Source organism: Nicotiana tomentosiformis, chromosome 11 (assembly GCF_000390325.3).
Source record: "Nicotiana tomentosiformis chromosome 11, ASM39032v3, whole genome shotgun sequence".
Lineage (NCBI taxonomy): Eukaryota > Viridiplantae > Streptophyta > Magnoliopsida > Solanales > Solanaceae > Nicotiana > Nicotiana tomentosiformis.
In genome coordinates this window covers 122,947,661-122,966,090 of record NC_090822.1, presented here as the reverse complement: position 1 = coordinate 122,966,090, position 18,430 = coordinate 122,947,661, and the positions used below count along the sequence as shown (strand labels likewise).

Sequence of the window (18,430 nt, the reverse complement as noted above, 5' to 3'; positions counted from 1 at the left end):
AAGGTAAATTGTTTTCAAATATGAATATGCGTCATTTTATTTTTTGGCACAAACTAAAAAGGAAATATAGTCACATAAATTGAAACAGAGAGAGTAATAAGAACTTAACCAAGTTCCATTGACGAAGGATCAAATCCCCAACAATAGACTTTTTCTCCTCTTACATTCCATTAATGCCGATTTTGCCTTTTTTAAAAAATAAAAATAAATTATCAATCCCCGCGACGTAATTGTTTAATATTGTAATATTTTAATTATTAGATATTTCATGTGGATATATTAAAGTGGGGCCTATATATTCCTAATTGTAGAAATGAAGCATTATTATTTATATATATAATTACTCAATGACAATATTTGTAAAGGTTTCTTATTTAAATTGGTTTAAGATTAATTATTGATCTAGGCTTTTAGTTAACTAAGAGTCTCTTTGGCCAAGCTTTTGGGATGTCAAAAGTTTTTTTTTTTTGTCAGAAAAAAAAAATACTTTTTTAGAAATTTAACGGGTTTGGCCAAGATGGAGAAGAGCAACACAATCAGTTTTCCTGCTTTTGGGAAGAAGCTACAAATTCTAGCTTCTTTCAAAAAGTAGAATTAGAACCAGAAAATTAATTATTTTAAGACAAAAACATACTTACTATAAATTTATATTTTTCAAATTATCCTTTAGTAATTTTATTTTGTCTTTTTTTTTTATTTTTTTTATATCTATCATATTTTTATTCTCCTTCTACTATTCTTCTTTGAAATAATCTCTCCACTATAAATAAATCTCTTCTTTTATATAGGATTAATGAAATAATTTTTAATTTAAACTTAATGATTATATTTTGATATATTTAAATCATCATATAAATAATAAGTAATATTGGATGCCTAATTCTATTGCTTTGGATAACTATTATATTGATTAAATTTTTTATATATATTTTTACTTTATATTTTATATTCCAATTAAATGAAAGAAAAATTAATTAATTTTTTTTTTGCAATAAATATTTAAATTCATTTCTCTTTTACATAATATATTACTTATAAGTTGTACTGTCTTTTTTCGTAATTTGATACTCAAAGGTACTTATTGAAAAGATTGTACAAACATAATTTGATTACTAAAGTACTTCTCAAATGAATTGGCCTAACACAAACTATAATTTTTCAAAATTACTTATTAAAAAAATACTTATAAGCAAAAACACTTATTAAAATAAGTAATTTTTGGCCGCTTGACTAAATGGACTCTAATACTTTGATTGGAATGGTTATAAGACAAATTGATCGTGAGGTTTCTTTCGACCGCCACGTTACAGCCTTGAAAATAATTATAAAATTTAATTTTTATGTGTTTTTATCTACGATATTTTTTGCAATTAATTATCATGGTGGAAATAATTTTAGATTGCATTATGTTTCACTCGTATATTTAAAGATTATAACATATGTGTTTTTTATTTAAGATTTTACATTGTGGTATCAGAGACACAACTTATGCTATTTTAATTGGAGCAGACTAATAGCATAAAATTATTTACACTTATTTATTGCTAAAAGAGAAACCTCTTTTGTCGAAGTAACGAAACTTATGGCTAAAACAATTTGAGATGTGCACAAATTAGTTTGAGCATCGTCAATAAACAACAATGACCATTACGTTCCGATGTAACATAGGTGTTACGGCTTCACCCAACTCATTACTTTTAACACAAACCATATATATATATATATTTTAATTAATTAGTTTAATTAGTGATAATACGTTGCTCTGATGAAGAACATAAGGCTAAACACATTGACTTTAAATATTCAGGCGCATGGGTGTATGTAATATTAAGGTGACATGTTCAACTGAACCCATAACTTTTTATGCGAAACATAAATTAATGTGCAAAAATCTATTAATTATTGCAACAAATAGTAAATATGAACTCATAACTTTAAAAATAAAATAAGCTCAATATTAAAAATCTTAAATATTTAACTTATAAACTTTAAATTTTGGATATGATGCTGTTGCGGATTAGCATGTGTGATGTAAGAAGAAAAAAGAATAAAAAAGAATTGTAGTGCTATAAGCATGAAAGAATTCGCAGACTGTTGAATAACGTTGGCTTCTTCTTCATTTTCGTCGTTTCCTTTCATCCAAGCGTTAACAAAGAAAACTACAGCTTTTGGACCCCAAGCTATTCGACCTTTGATCCCTTTTTATTATATATATATATTTATTTATTTTTATTTTTTTTATTTTTTCTTACCTCAATTTGAATCATTCCTGAACTGCGATCAGGTTAACGTTCTCATTTCTCAATTCTCATTCGAATTTTCTCATACAGCGCTGAAACTTTTTCATGTTTTGTGTGATCTTTTTTGCATCATATTTATGTATAAAGTTCGATCTTACGATTTTGAACAGTCGATGGCTTAAACTTTGTTGCTCCAGCCACTGCAAAAGAAACTGTAATTAGCTACGATCTTTGTCGTTAATCAATCGCGAAATCGCTCGAAACTAATAAATTTTTTTAATAATCTGTTGCTAATCCATCGCTAAATAGGATTAGCTACGAATTTTTTTATTTAGCTACAAAATTTCTCCGTCGCTATTTTCAATTTTATTTTAGTAGTGAGCGTTTCTTTGAGCTGTTGTTAATTTTTTTTAATTTTGGTTATCTTTTTTCTTGGGTGAGTTAGGAAGTGGCATTTAAATGGTGAGTTTGTTGCTTAGTATGGAGATTGATTCTAGTTTGTGTATAATTGCTTGGCTTTATTCCGTAATAATGAAACAATATAGTTTTAAAGGGAATTTTATTTTGGGAAAATTTCTGAAAATTTAAAGTAAGAAAACATGGGGTGGGTGGGGGTTGGGGACAGTGTTTTAAAAGGCGTGGGGCATAAGGCGGACGTTTTATATATGCCTCAGCGAGGCGTAAGCCCCATAGGTATTTAATTTTTAATATTTTATAAAATAATATAATGATAGTAAATAATTATAAATATGTAAAATTGCATAAAAATTAAAGAAAACTATAAATATGTGAAATATATATATATATATATATATATATATATATATATATATATATATATATCTAGCATGATTCTTAAGTATTAACTAATGCATACAAATCACGTATAACATCCTTAATTTTTAAATAATTAAAAACTTACAATTTCTTTTAAAAAATTGATCAAACTCCACATTTTACCTTCCTAAAAGTAAATAATTAATAAAATCTTATTAGTACGATAATTAAAATATTACTCCTTCATGAACAAATGAACTAAGACACGACTAATAACAAGTGAAGATATAAATTCGCAATACTATGTCTCATTATTAGAGCTATGCTCCATCTTCATATTTCTATCGATAAATAGAACTTTTATCATTAATTTGTTAAAGAATTTTGAAGGTCATCGATATTAATTAGGAAATTCGACACGTGATTTGCATTAGAACTGTTAGGCGAGCCCCGAGCGTTGGGCGTGTTTAGGGCGCACGGTCGGGCGCTTGGGGCGTAAGCCTCACAGAACTAAGCCCCATACATGAGCCCCGAGGCGTTTTGCAAGTGCCCCGCCCAGGGGCGAGCCCTGGGCGAGTCCCAGAAATAACTTTTAAAACACTGGCTTGGGGGTGATGTTGGTTGCTGCCACTTGAAACTCCCTATTTCTGCCACCGTAACGTGGTGAGTTTACATCTCTTATGTTGTACGTAGGGGTGACAAAATGGTTAAAAGAAAACATTAACCACTCATATTATTCATTAAAAAATAGATTGGATAATGAACTACTCAAAAACGGGTCAAATATGGATAAGAACCATATTGTTCATTTAGAAAATGGATAATCATTGTGTTTAAACTTTTATATTTGTAAAGCTCAAATTGGGGGTTCCTCAAGTTTGGAAGACTAGGAATTCTCTCAAAAGTGATCATATTCAAGAAGTCATATTATCCGCTGGTTAACCGGTTTTTTATATGTATTAAATATGGGTCAGGTCAGATAATTTATTCGTTTTATTACCCGTTTTTGACCCGTACCATATCCGACACACCCGACCCGACTCGACCCACCCGTTTGCCAATCATAGTTGTATGCCTCCCAAAATTTGAGTTATTTACCTGCATTAAGTTTTACTATTCATGACTCAGTTCATGATGTAACTGCTCATAAACTCAAAGGGATGAAAAGCAAATGTATTGTATCACGTACATACCTAACATGTTACGCCAAGTTTCTAAAATTAGCTTATTTTGAAAAGTATTTTTTTTAAAAGTGTTTTTCAAATAAAATACTTTTGGCAAGAAGTAATTTGTATTTGACTAATTAATTTTAAAAAAGTACTTTTGAGCGGCAATTAGTGTTTGACCAAATTTCTTAGAAATGCTTAAGTATATTTTCTCAAAAATGTAACAAAACAGAATACTAGTTACACATTAGCTTATGTACTACCGCTTTTCAAAAATTAATTTTTTCTACTTCTTAAAAACTATTTCTACTTTTACTCAAAAGTATATTTTTTCATTTTAGAAGCTTGGTCAAATATCTTAATTTTGTAAAAAAAAATACTTTTAATCCCAAAAAAAACATTTTTGATTAAAAAAAAAAGGTGGGGCAAACAGGAAAGTGGAAGTACTAATTCAAGAAGCTCCACAAGAAGTACTTTGACTGATCAACATGAAGCTGAAACAAGAGAATTTACACCTGAGGGTGCTGATAATACAATAGAAGTAACAGATGAAGAAGAGCATGAATCAAAGATTGATAGGCCTATTGATCAGGGAAAGGAAGTGGCAAAATCTCAAGGAGAAGAGCAAACCAAATGCTTATCATGCTTCCGTTTTCTTTTTCTAGACCTCAAAATTCTTATTTGAATCAATGTTTTAAAAGGCGTAAGGTGAGGCGTTTTACATATGCCTCAACAAGGCGTAAGCCCCGAGGCACGTGGCGTAAGCCCCATGGTATTTAATTTTTAATATTTTATAAAATAATATAATGATAGTAAATATTTATGAACAGATAAAATTACATAAAAATTATATATATATATATATATATATATATACCCACAAAAAACTAGTCAAAACAATCTATTATACGCTACTTACAAGCACAAGTAACTTGAGTCTAAAAGAATAAAGTTTTCTACATGGAGGAACAAAAAAAATGATTAACCTGCAATTTGAACTTTGAACTTGCTGCTATAAAGGAGAATGGAGTTCTCTTTGTATTTGTAAAAAAATAAATATATATTCGTTACTTTTGGGAGATATTAGCAGACTAGCGGACAAGATAAAGAATTGGGAAAGACCATGAATTAGGGCTTCAATTAATAAAAATGTCTTGACTTTTAAATTTAATACTTTTGAGTAATTACCAAACTGACTTTTGAGAATTTGGGTATTATATGAATAACTTATTCAACAAATTTTGTTTTAATTTGAAAAAGTCTCTTCCTCACTAAAAAAACGCACCTCAAACGCGCGGGCGTATGCCTCTTGAGACTTTCGCCCCGGGGCTCGCCCCAAAAATATCTTTTAAAACACTAATTTGAATATGACTTTAATAATATTTCTTTTTTATCATCTAATGTTAGTTTCCATTAATTTCAAATAAAGAAACAAACATCTTCAATTTGGTTATCGTGTTAAATATTGTGATTGTGATGACCCGATTGGTCATTTTGAGTTTTAGCCTTTATTTATGTGTTCTGAGACCTCAATTAATTCCGTTTAGCATCTTCGATTTACGTGCACAGTCCATATCTTGTTCCGAAAAGTCTTTAAGTGAAAATTTTAAGAAAATGTGAATATTTATCTTTAAAATGATTTGAGTTGACTACGATCAATATTTTATGTAAATAGACCCGTTTCAGTATTTTGACGGTCACGGTGAGTCCATATCGTGATTTTGGACTTTGGCGTATGCCTGGAATTGAAATCGGAAGTCCCTAACTTGATGTAACATGATTTGATGAAAACTAGTAATTTGAAGATTTAAAGAATTCCTAAGTTTGACCGTAGATTGACTTTATTGCTACCGGATTCGGATTCCGATTCCGAGACTTGGTATAGGTTCATTTTGCTATTTATAACTTGTCAGCAAATTTTGGTGTAAAACGGAGTTGATTTGACTTTATTGGAATTCTCGGTTGTAAATTTGAAAGTTCTTGAGTTTCATTGAAAATTTCATACATTTCGATGTCCTATTCGTGGTTCTAGGTGTTATTTCGGTGTTTTGATCGTGCGTGCGATTTCTCATATTGTTATTACAGTTGTGTGCATATTTGGTTTGGAGCCCGAGGGGCTCGAGTGAGTTTCAGATAGGTTACAGATTGATTTTAGACTTGAAGTTGTTGGTTTCAACTATCTACTGATGTCTGGTGCTTTATGTTTCGCGACCGCGAAGGGGAAATGGGGATGGGGAGGAATTTCCTCCACGCGAACGTGGGGACATGGTCGTGAACGTGGTCTTTCCCTCACGAACGCTATGAGTTATGGGATCTGGGGGCAGGCTAGGCGGTGACTCTACGTGAACGCGGGCTTGGGCTCGCAAACGCGAAGGCAAGGGGGGCTAAGCCTTCGCGAATGCAAAGGGTTGATCGCGATGGACATTTGGCCAGTGCTCTTCGAGAACGCGTCAGGATCTTCGCGAGCGCGAAGAACACCTGGCGCCCAGGTATTAAACAGTTCCAAGGTCGGGACTTTCTTCATTTTTCATTATTTCTAAGATTTAGCTCGACCTAGAGGCGATTTTGTAACAACCCAACCGGTCATTTTGAGCAATTGCACTTCCGTTCAGCTATTTGAAATGTTGAGTAGCTTCATTATGTCATTTATGACTTATGTGCAAAATTTGAGGTTAATTAGAATTTATTTGATAGGTTTCATCGTCGTTTCTTTAAGCATAAGTGGTACCACATTAAGCAAATGAGCTCTAGAATTAGTTTTGATTGAAGCATTAGATCCGTATTGAAATTACGGAACCATAGCAAAAGGAATCGTCGAATTCGGATATTGTATGAGAGAGTTATGCCCATTTTCGTGTCGCAAAAGATTGTTGTTTTTCTGGGACAGAGTCAAATCGCTATCAAATGCGATTTATAAGTCTCAGGTGTCAAATGCAACTTGCTTGGACAGATTCTAAATTGGGAGTTTCAGGCATTTTTAACACATTTGGAGTCGAGCTCGGATTGAAGCGATTTTTGAGATGATTTTTATCATATGGATTGAGGTACGTGATTCTAACTTAGTTTTGGTTAAATTACATGAATCTATTGTTGTTTTTATCAATAAATTAGTGTTTTGGGTTGAAAATGGTAGAAAATTTTATAGACTTTAATTGAGGATTTGAAGGCCGAGTTGTGGTCGGATTTGAGTAATTTTGGTATGGTTGGACTCATGGTTGAATAGGGGTTCGAATTTTATAATTTTATCGGATTTCGAGACGTAGGCCCACCGTTGACTTTTGGTTGACTTTTCGAGCGGAGTGAATTTTTTTTATAAATTATTAAATTGTAAGCATTGGAGTGTATTTTGATTAATTTGCATGTTGTTTGACTAGTTTCAGATCGTTTGGCTTGGAATGGAGGATATAGGAAGTCGTTCGGAGGTTGATACGCGCGGAATAGAATTTTCGGAGTATTCTTTAGCTTGCTCGGCATTGGATACGGCTTGTTTGAGGTAAGTATTTTGCCTAACTTTGTTGAGGAAATTTTTTCTACTAACTGCCATTGTTTGCCACATATGGGGGTGATACATATATGAGGTGACGAGCATATATGCATGTACCAGGGTTAAACATGCTCGGGGGTAAATTATATGATTAATTGTGCTTAGTAGAATTATGTGATATTCCTGTTTCATGTCTTCTTTGATTTCTAGATTTCTATGGATACGAAATTAAATGCTAGAAACCATGATTTGGCTTATTATAATTTGATTAAAAAATTGATGAACTTTTTATGAAACTATTGATGTGTTAAATCCGGTCGTTATCATACTTAATCACAAATACATCGCTACGACTATTATTCTTGAGAATTTGAATTCTATACTTGAGTTGAAGATCATTTTTGAGACTTGTTGAAATACTTGAATAATAAAGTACTTGAGGTTTATTGAATTGTTATTGGCTTGAAAGCCGTGATTGATGCTTAATTGGAACATTCGCTTAAACACTCTTCTTGATATTATTTATGCTTCCTACCTTACTTGTTAATGATATACATGTGCTTGGTAAGAAAGATTGTAAAGTACGAAAGGTGATGTTGTGCCATTTCATATTTATTATTATGTGAGAAAGAGTGTAAAGCACGAAGGGTGATGCCGCTATTTCAATTATATTATTATGCCATCATGCACATTATCATGTGAGGATGAGAGTAAAAGCACGGAGGGTGATGCTGTGCCATTTCAGATATATTATCATGTTTTATATTATATATTTTCATGGCATGAATGGCGTTTTAGTGCAGGCGAGGACGAGAGACATACATTATATTGTGATATCATTTCGTTGTGTATATATTCATGCCTTTATCTCGAGCTGTTATTGTACACCTATGTTTTCTATGTGACTCGTAGTCGTTCTATCTGTGTCCTCTACCCCAATTGTTGTTGTGCTATCCATGTCTTCTATCTGTTTAACTTGCAAATATTATGATTTTCTTCTTCTTTGTTATATTTGCATTTAAGCCTTCTACCATGCTAGTTAGTGAAATTTATATTCTTCTTTCCTAATTGCTGTCATAATTTCTATGCATTTCACATAGTCTGTTACCGTTGTCCATATGTACTGTCTTGTTCGTTATTGCTACATGTGTGTTTTTTACTTTATTGTTATTGTTAAAGGTATTTCTCCCACCTAATTAGTATTGTTATATGTATGCTCGGTGAGAAATAGATAAATGCACGAAGGGTATTGTCGTTCCAATTGATTTGATCTACAAACATATACTGGATGAGAATGAGATAAGTGCACGAAAGTATTACTGTGCCATTCGATTTGGCATCTTGAATATATTACTCACACTAGAAAAATTATGAATTTACTACTGCGATTTCTCCTACTAATCATTTACTGCCACACAAAGTTATTTTATTGCACCCTTATTTGTCATGTTCTATAGGTAGTCTACTGCACAGGTTGTAACGGTGAATATCTTTTTAACTAAAAATCCTCGTCACTAATTCGACGAGGTTAGACAAAACATTTACCGAGTACTTGGGGTCGGTTGTACTCATACTAAACTTCTACATCTTGCGTGCAGATTTTGGATGCTGATGTTGTGTATATAGCGGGAGCTGACATTGAAAATGTATTTGCGATGCGGTTACAACTGCCTCTTGTCCTAGGTAGCTTTGGAAATTTTTAATCTGTTCGCGTTTATTTCAAAAAATATATTTTATTTTATGCTAGTTTTAAAAATTCTAAATCTTGGAAGCTCATGATTTGTACTACCAGTTCGTGAAAAGTTGAAAGCTTCAGTTATTTTATCATTTATTTTTTTCGATAAATCTAATTAAATTGGATTGTAGTAAATTGGCTTACCTAGCGGGTTGGGTTAGGTGCCATCTTAACTAGTTGAATTTTGGGTCGTGACAGATTTTGAAGAAAACTTTCATCCCAACTTCATATGTTAGTAGATTTTAACTTGTTTTCTTCCATTTCCATAAACATCCATTGATTTCTAACATTTAATCTATGCTTTTTCATGATAGAAATTAGGGAGTAAGATAGAAATTGGGGATATTGATAAATTGAGATTTAGACCTCAAATTGAGGTTGGATTTCGAAACTTATCATATAATCGGGCTCGGGGGGGGGGGGGGGGTGAATGAGTAATTGGACTTTGATTCGAAATTCAGATTTTGACCAAGTGGGCTCGGGATTGACTTTTGTTGACTTTTTTCAAAATCATTAAAGATTGTATCTTTTTCACTCGTGGGTAATTTCTAAAGCTTATTTTGAATTGTTTGAACTATATTTTGTTAGATTCGATTGAAGGCAAATTTTAGAGGAAATGCCCCGATTGAGCTTTGATTTGATTGCGGAGCGAGGTAAGTGTTGAATCTAATCTTGACTTGAGAGAATTAGGAATTTGTGAAATATGTGTTATGTGGATTATTTGATAAGACGTCGTATATGAGAGCTGATGAGTGTATATACGCCATCATGATATTTGTTTCCATGTTTTCTCGTTATTTCATGAATTAGCTCATGTCGTGCCTTAATTGTTACATGCCTTATTTGACCTCTATGCCGTAATTTGTTATTTGTCATTTAGTTATTCTTGTTTTGAATTGTTCGTCCTTTCGATGACTCCGTGCCTATTTGCTACTTGCCTCGACTGTTTTACTCACACACCTTAATTGTTACGTACTTTACTTGTCCTGTTAATTTTTTTGTAATATTTGTTGTATTCCTTTGATTATTACATGATTCCTTTATTGCCTAGCACTCATACTCTTTGATTGTAGAAATCCTTGTAAATTGAGTTATTGGATTGTTTATGTTATCTGAAATTGATTGGGGGATCAGGTTACATGTTGCAACGGAAATTGAAAGATGATGAATTGAAACAGTGGAATAAGGGAGGATACTTGATATTGAAAAATGATGATATGGTGGTACCGAGTTGACGCCGCAACGGATTGTATATGTGATACTTGATGTTGATTAATGATACCATGGTGGAATAAGGGAGGATACTTGATATTGATAAATAATGATAAGGTGGGATCGGGTTGCGCGCCGCAACAGATTGTAAACGTGATACTAGATATTGATAAAGGATGTTACAGTGGGATCAGGTTGCGCGCCGCAACAGATTGTGTGTATTGTACTTGTTGTTGTTGTTGTGTTAGTTTCAGTATCTTTATATGAGATTACAAGGTTGCTATCCTAACTTTCTGATAGTGAGGTTTGAATTCATTTTCATAATCTAACTGTTTTACTTTCATTTCCTATTTTCTTTTCCTGTTATTATTATTATTCTTACTTCGTACATGTTATTGTAAGTGATCCGCTTTAGCCTTGTCACTACTTCGTCGAGGTTAGACTCGGCACTTACAGAGTACATGCGGTCGGTTGTACTAATACTACACTCTGCACTTCTTGTGCAGATACTGGAGTTGGTCCTAGTGGCGTTCGGTAGTTTTTGCTCGGATCCAGTTGTTGACGGAGACTTGAGGTACAGTTGCACATCGTTCGCAGCCCTGAAGTCCCCTTCCCTCCTATCTTAAAATAGTGTATTTTATTCAGACCATGTTTGTAGCACTCTAGATGTTCATGTACTCGTGACACCAGTTTTGGGGTTATGTTTAGACTCGTTGTTAAGTATTATTATACTATATGTCAGACTTATGTTGTTTTCATTGCTAATATCTTGTCATAAATTGTTAAAACCAGTAATTTTCTATTCACGTCGACTTGCCTAGCAAATAGATGTTAGGCGCCATCATGACTCCGATGCTGGAATTTCGGGTCATGACAAATATGCATCAAAAATCTTGTGGAATAAAAAAATAATTTAAAATGGACCCGAATTGAATTAATTGAAGAAAGAGCGAATCGGCCAAATTTATATATTCTAATTCAATTTTCTTCGTTAGTGATAGATTTGCATCAAATATAGTGGCGTTCGTAGCCATCAAATCCTAAATCCGCTTCTGAGCGAGAAAGACTTCAGTAATGATTACACTGAATTTGTTACAAGGGAAGAACAATGTGGGAATTAGTATGAGCAATGAAAGGGCAGAAGCACCAGAGTCGTTGCTTGAACTTTGTGCATAGTTACTTAAGCATGAAAAGATAAGAGGAATTAGCTGGTGTGCTAAAACCATTTAGAGAAGAAGTTGTTTCTTCTAGAGAAACAACAATTTGGTTGACTAAAAGGATTAATGAATCTCCAAAATCAAGGAGAGGAAACTTAGAGTGCATAGGTTTTTTGAAATATTTCTTGTAAAATGTAAGCATTTGATTCTTGTTTTTGAACTGATCTTGAATTAATGCTCGTAGATAACAATAACAATAACAAACTTACAAGTGGGGTTTGGGGAGGGTAATATATACGCAGACCTTATATTTATCTTATAAAGATGAAGATACTTGTACTTAAAAACAGATGAAGAGAGCAAGATAGCTGTGTGCTTACAAGCTTCAAAAGTGTTTGTCAAAAAACAAGACTTGAAAATTTTAGGCAGAGAAAGTAATTATCGAGCATAATCTAACATTGTGATTGAAAAATAGGACTACTGCTTCCTTTTCCTCTCTCTTATCTTATATGGTAATGTTTGAATGAACATGAAATTTAAAAAAGAAAGTATAGCATTTGACATATAATAAGATATACTATAATGAACTAAAGATGCTCAACAACAACGATAATTCAGTAAAATTTCACAAGTGAGGTTTGAGGAGAGTAGTGTGTACGCAGACCTTACCTCTACCCCGATGGGACATAGAGACTGTTTCCGACTATAGATCCTCGGCTCAAGAAGACGAAAAGACGAGAAGAGACTATATATCAGTACCGTCAAACGAAACCATAGAAATAATAACAGTATCATAAGAACCAGAAAATAGATGGCATGCAATAACAATAACCAACAATTAATGCCCGATGCTATAAAAAATAACAGGATAGTATGAACACAACATTAACCACTAGCCGTCTAAGATCAACCCTATCAAACTAGCCTTACCCCCGATTCGAAGTAGAAAAAAGCTCGACTAACTCATAGCCTACAACCCTAATGCTCGACCATGTCCTGCCTGATCACCTCTCCCCAATACTTCTTCCTCCCTCTACCTCTTCTCGTGCCTGTCAAAGCCAACCGCTCACACCTCATCACCGGAGCATCAGGACTTCTCCTTAGTATGTGCCCGAACCATCTGAGCCTCGCTTCCTGCATCTTGTCATCCACAGGAGTCACGCCCACCTTCTCTCGAATATCTTATCCATCCTAGTGTGCCCGCACATCCACCTCAACATCCTCATTTCTACTACTTTCATCTTTTGGATATGAGAGTTCTTAACCGGCCAATATTGTCTACAATATACCACATAATTTTTGTAAGAAAAATAATACTCTTTTCTGCTTCTTTTATAGTTCTTGAGCCGAATATATATCAGAAACAACCTCTCTTCCTTCCTAAGGTAAGGGTAAAATATGCATCCTCCCTGGACCCCACGTGTGAGATCTCGTTAGGTTGTTGTTGTTGTTGTCTTTTTTTTTTTGTACTAGTGTTTGAGTTGGAATTTAAGAAAGAAAAATCGACTATTGACATATAAGGAAAAGATGTATAACATACAAAAATACTTTTGCACGTGCTGTACTACAAGAACACGTTATTAAAGGTAAAATGAAAATGTTAAACTTCAAGAGTTCCCTAGACCCTAATGTGAATGAAATAACTCACAACTATTGATCTCTCAACTCCAGTTAAAGCTGAGCAAGTCAAAGGAAGACTTTATAAACAGTAAATAAAGAGGAATACTAATAGATTATTAGCACGACTTTTCGTTTCTCTTTTAGTCGTCTCCTTTTCTTTAATCAATTATATACTTTAATTTAAGAGCACACAAGAATACAGCCTAACTGATTAGACCCCAATCTATACGACCTTTTGAACCTTTATATATATAATTATATACTTAAACTTAAGAGCGCACACAAAAATACAACTTAACTGATTAGACCCCAACTTATACGACCTTTTGAACCTTTTTATATGTATATATATACCTCTGTTACCTCAGTTTGATACATTCCTGGAACTGCAATCAGGTAATAAATCCTAATTTCTCCACCAGTTATGTATAGATATTCTGAATTTACATAAAACATAGTTGTGGTAGTAATTTGTAAAGATGCAAAATTTAACTGCAGGTTGTAATAAATAGGCTTTTTTTGGTTACATTTTCCAGGTGAGTTAGTTGTTTTACTAGTTCTACTTTGTGAATTTTTATTTCCTGGTTTTATTGTCTGATGAAAGAGGAGCTGTGTTTGAAGAGGAATGAATTGGAACCTTTACCAGCATAAGCTTAGTGTGGTTTTGAAGGTTTTTTTTTTTTTTGGGGGGGGGGGGTAGGGATTTCTGAATTTAGAGAATAAAATATGAGTGTGGAGAGGGTTGTTTGTATGCATACCTTACTCTCCTTGTGCAGGTGGAGATATTGTTTTCGAAAGATACCGGCTCAGGCTGAATGTATAGAATGAAATTTAAAATAGGTAAAGGGGAACACTCCCTGGTTCCACCACTGTGTATTAATTTCTTTTTGATGGTAATGATATAATGTCTATTTTCGCTTCTTTTTCCAGCCGAGCGTCTATCGAAAACAACCTCTTAGGTAAGGTCTGCGTATACACTACCCTCCCCAGACCTCATTAGTGAGATTTTACTGTGTTGTTGCTGTTCTTGTTGTTTCGTACTAGAGGAAATGCAATTCAAAGGTATGGTACAATCTTCTTGTATGTCGATTTAGCAAACCAATGGCCTTGAATGATATGAAAAAGTTGTTCAGGAGCACCCAATTTATACAATGGGTTTGTGTTTGAAAGCCGGCCTTACTCAATAATCCCCTAACTTAGAAATGTTGCTTGTTTCAGTATTGTGTGAGGCTAACTATTAGTGATGATAAGCATTTGAGTTATTGTTTTGAAAATGGTGCAACTGGTGGAGTTTGGAAGTGAATATTTTGCATTCGCCTTTTGTTATCTTTGTTTGTGGTGTTGGCTTGGATGTTGCGATGAAGGAATGGGGGCTTCATTTTATTACTGCCAGATTTGACTTTTGCAATTTTGTGTAGTCTGAACAAGATGGACAATCCAAATAATATTGAGCTGGAGGGTGGAAAGTTTCTGCTTAAGCTTATTCAAGAGTCTAAAGACGAGCCGACAAAAATGGCTACAAAGCTTTATGTGGTGTGTTTACATCTCTTATGTTGTATTGCCTTCCAAAATTTGAGTAATTTACCCGTATTAAGTTGTACTACTCATGACTCAGATTTTACAACATATGAGATCCAGCGGGAAGGAAGACTCAATGCCCTTTAAAGTAATAGCAAGGTAATTTGCTTTAAACTCCATTCATATATTTAGAGCATTACAGAATTTCTTGCATATTTCCCTCCTTATTTGGTCCCGACCCCCTCTCTTCAATAACCTTCATCTAATCATTCTCATGTTGTGCTTTCCCTTTACGATGAATAATGTAATTTTCACAGTATAACTCTAGCTTCCCCGTGTGATTATGCCTCCTGTACAAATGCATTCTTGAGCAGTGGTTCGATGGTTGAAACTAGAAAAACTGCTAAAAAAAGAGCCTGCATACAGTTTGGGGCTCTTGATACACTTGTGTGACTTGCCTGTGACAGTTTTGCTTAACTTCCCTAACTTCTGTTTTTGTTGGTTCAAGGGCTATGGAGACTATTGTCAAGCAACATGGTCTGGATATTGAAGCTTTAACATCATCACGTCATCCTGTGACCGTGGGAGCACAAGTAGGAGAAGTTGCACTATCACAAGTAGCTGGTAAAATGATACTTGTTGCAATTTAACTTACTTTCTTAATTTTAGCATTTCAAGTTCGTAACCTGCTGGCTGTATTTTCGTATTTCACGAGTGATGAGTGTTAGTGCAGGGTCTTTACAGAGGGTTGAGGTCACAAGAAACATGACAGTAAATTTTCTGGGAAATGAGATGGTTAAAGCAGATGTATATGCTTCTAACGGTGCAGTTAGTGGTTCCAGTGGCAGCGGACATGGTATTTATCGAGCATCTGGAATCCACATAAGTGGTAAGTATTAAAAGGCTTGTGCTAACTTGCAACTAGCATGTCACATCATGCATATTATGTGGTTAGAATCTGACATGTTCCCTATACATTGATAACATATTTGGAGGGGCAATAGGGGGTGATAGAGCAACATGTGATGGTGATTCAGCCAACAAGGCAACCTCTTTTTGCTCCTCCGTTTGCTCTGGTATCATCACAGAACTCTATTAACATTGTGCTTACCCTAAACCGGGTAGGAGTTTTGTATTTATACAAAATCCTATTTACAAGCTTATGAGCATATAATACAAACCCTTATGAGCATATAATACAAACCCTTAATGCACCACTATACACGGGTACAGCATAAGAGTACAACTCCCTGTTCTGACAATCTATACATTAAGCACGGAAACATGTCGCCATTGCCCGTTTTGAGATTGAGGGAGTAACAGCCTATTTTGTCTTCTGATTGCTAGCAAACAACAATTTTATAGTAGAAGCTCAATAGGGATCCAAAGAGATACTCGGATACACTAGTATCCAGTAGCCACAATAAAAGAGCAATTTCCAGGTTTCTTGATTAGTTCAGGATGAGAGCTGGGGAAGAGCTTGTTTGTTGAAGTTATTTAAAATTTCTCCACTTGATATACTTGATCTTTTTGAATTAGGTCATCCTCGATCAGCTACAGAGGCTACACAGGATAGAGGAGATGCAATGCAATCTGGTATCCTATTTGACATGCCCAATTCTTTTGAAATAGGCCAATATCAACCAGCCGCAGTGGCTACACTGGATAATGGAGATACAATGCAACTTGATGCATTTTTTGACGTGCGTGACTTTATTGAGTTTGGCCAACCTCTATCAGCTACAAAGGATAAAGGAGATGCAAATCTTGTAGACTCGAATCAAACAACTACAACCGGTATTGCTGATAACAGAAGACATTCTCCTACTTTAGACGATGATGTTGCTAGATCTCCACCCGGATTGGAATTGGGGATAGGGACACAGATTGTGCAGCTAGGTTCAGAACATCATCAAGTAGATGATGTAGAAGTTGATGCGAGGGACCTCCAAAGGAATGTAGTACATGCTGATTTGGAGAAGCAAAACAAAACGAAGAGGATAAAAAGAGAATACGGAATAACTCTGGAGGTTCTAAAGCAACATTTTGGGAAGAAGCTTACTGATGCTGCTAACAGCTTGGGGGGTAAACTTATGCACTACACTTAAGAGTAACTTGAACCTTATGCTTTACTTAATTTAATGATTTTAACATTCGCCTTTTTCACTTTACTTCTTTGGTAACTCGAGCTGCTAAACTTATGTTCTCATTGCAGTTGCACGAAGTACATTGAAGCGCATATGTAGAGACTATGAGATTTACCGGTGGCCACGTGTTAAATCAAGAAAGCATAATTGCTCCCTCTCTCAAGAGGAGTTACTACAAGTTGATAGACAACCTTCAGATTCTGGTGTGAGACACCAACAATATGTTGATTTTTCTCCTAGAAGTGGCCCAAAATCCGCAACAAATTCAAAGGAATTGCATGTTACCATGCAAAGTGAGAATTTCATAAGCGTTAAGGTAACTTATGGAAATCGAACAGTGAGGTTCCCACTCTCATTTTCATCAGGGAAAAGGGATTTGGAAGAAGAAGTAGAAAAGAGAATAAAGTTAGTTGGAAATTCGTCGATCAGGTATGAAGATGAAGAGAAAGATTTGATACTGATAACTTGTGATTCGGACTTGCACTATGCAATGCACACATTAAGATCATTAGGTAGGACCATCATAAAGATGTTGGTGGAGATTGAACCTGGGACTACAATCACATAATTGACTCCTGTTAAAGTCTCATCTCCTCCCATTAACAAAAACAACTTCCACGTGTTTGTCTCATAAAAAAAAAAGGAATCAAGTCCGCACGTGAAGTGACATGTTTGAATACAAAGCATATCTGTCAAGACAAGTGGAAGTACTAATTCAAGAAGCTCCACAATAAGTACTTTGACTGACCAACAAGATGCTGATACAAAAGAATTTACCACTAATACTTATAACACAATTGAAGGAACAAATCAGGAAAAGCATAAACCATCAGATCATAGGCCTATTGAGGGCAAGAGAGATGCAAAATCTCAACCAGAAGAGCAAAATAAATGCACATTGAAGAAACCAGGAATACCAAAACCATATAATGAAGTTGCAGCAAAAGACATTGATCATCTAAGTACTAATTGGGATACAGAAAAACACGATGGTCACAAACGTGCAGCGAGTGAGACTTCAGTAATGGCCACACTGAATTTGTTACAAGGGAAGAACAACGTGGGAATTAGTATGAGCAATGAAAGGGCAGAAACACTAGAGTCATTACTTGAACTTTGTGCAGAGTTACTTAAGCATGAAAAGATAGAGGAATTAGCTGGTGTGCTAAAACCATTTGGAGAAGAAGCTATTTCTTCTAGAGAAACTGCAATTTGGTTGACAAAAGGATTAATGAATCTTCAAAACCAAGGTGAGGAAACTCAGAGTGCATGGGTTCCTTGACAAATTTCTTGTCAAATGTAAGCATTTGATTCTTGTTTTTGAATTGATCTTGAATTAATGCTTGTAGATAAAAGCTTAAAAACAGATGAAAA

At 34.4% G+C, this 18,430-nt stretch overlaps 1 protein-coding gene and 1 long non-coding RNA gene across 3 annotated transcripts in view; one reads left to right on the top strand and one right to left on the bottom strand.

Annotated features, from left to right (window-relative positions):
* LOC138900896 (uncharacterized) overlaps positions 1 to 18,430 on the bottom strand; it is a 23,871-nt gene extending 5,441 nt beyond the window's left edge. Inside the window, exon 1 of the long non-coding RNA XR_011412230.1 lies at positions 17,837 to 18,430. This is a non-coding gene — a long non-coding RNA (uncharacterized lncRNA). The remainder of the gene's footprint in view (positions 1 to 17,836) is intronic.
* On the top strand, positions 14,109 to 18,281 carry LOC104086579 (uncharacterized). Of its 2 annotated transcripts, none has more exons than XM_070188556.1 (6): positions 14,109 to 14,924; positions 15,007 to 15,068; positions 15,418 to 15,533; positions 15,643 to 15,798; positions 16,449 to 17,019; positions 17,125 to 17,213. In XM_070188556.1, the coding sequence occupies exons 1-5, from the start codon at positions 14,820 to 14,822 to the stop codon at positions 17,015 to 17,017; spliced, it is 1,008 nt and encodes a 335-aa protein (XP_070044657.1). In that variant the 5' UTR covers positions 14,109 to 14,819; the 3' UTR covers positions 17,018 to 17,019; positions 17,125 to 17,213. The 2 variants fall into 2 exon arrangements, with proteins under 2 accessions (XP_070044657.1, XP_033509396.1); XM_033653505.2 differs by having other exon boundaries at positions 14,388 to 14,924; positions 16,449 to 16,994; positions 17,125 to 18,281.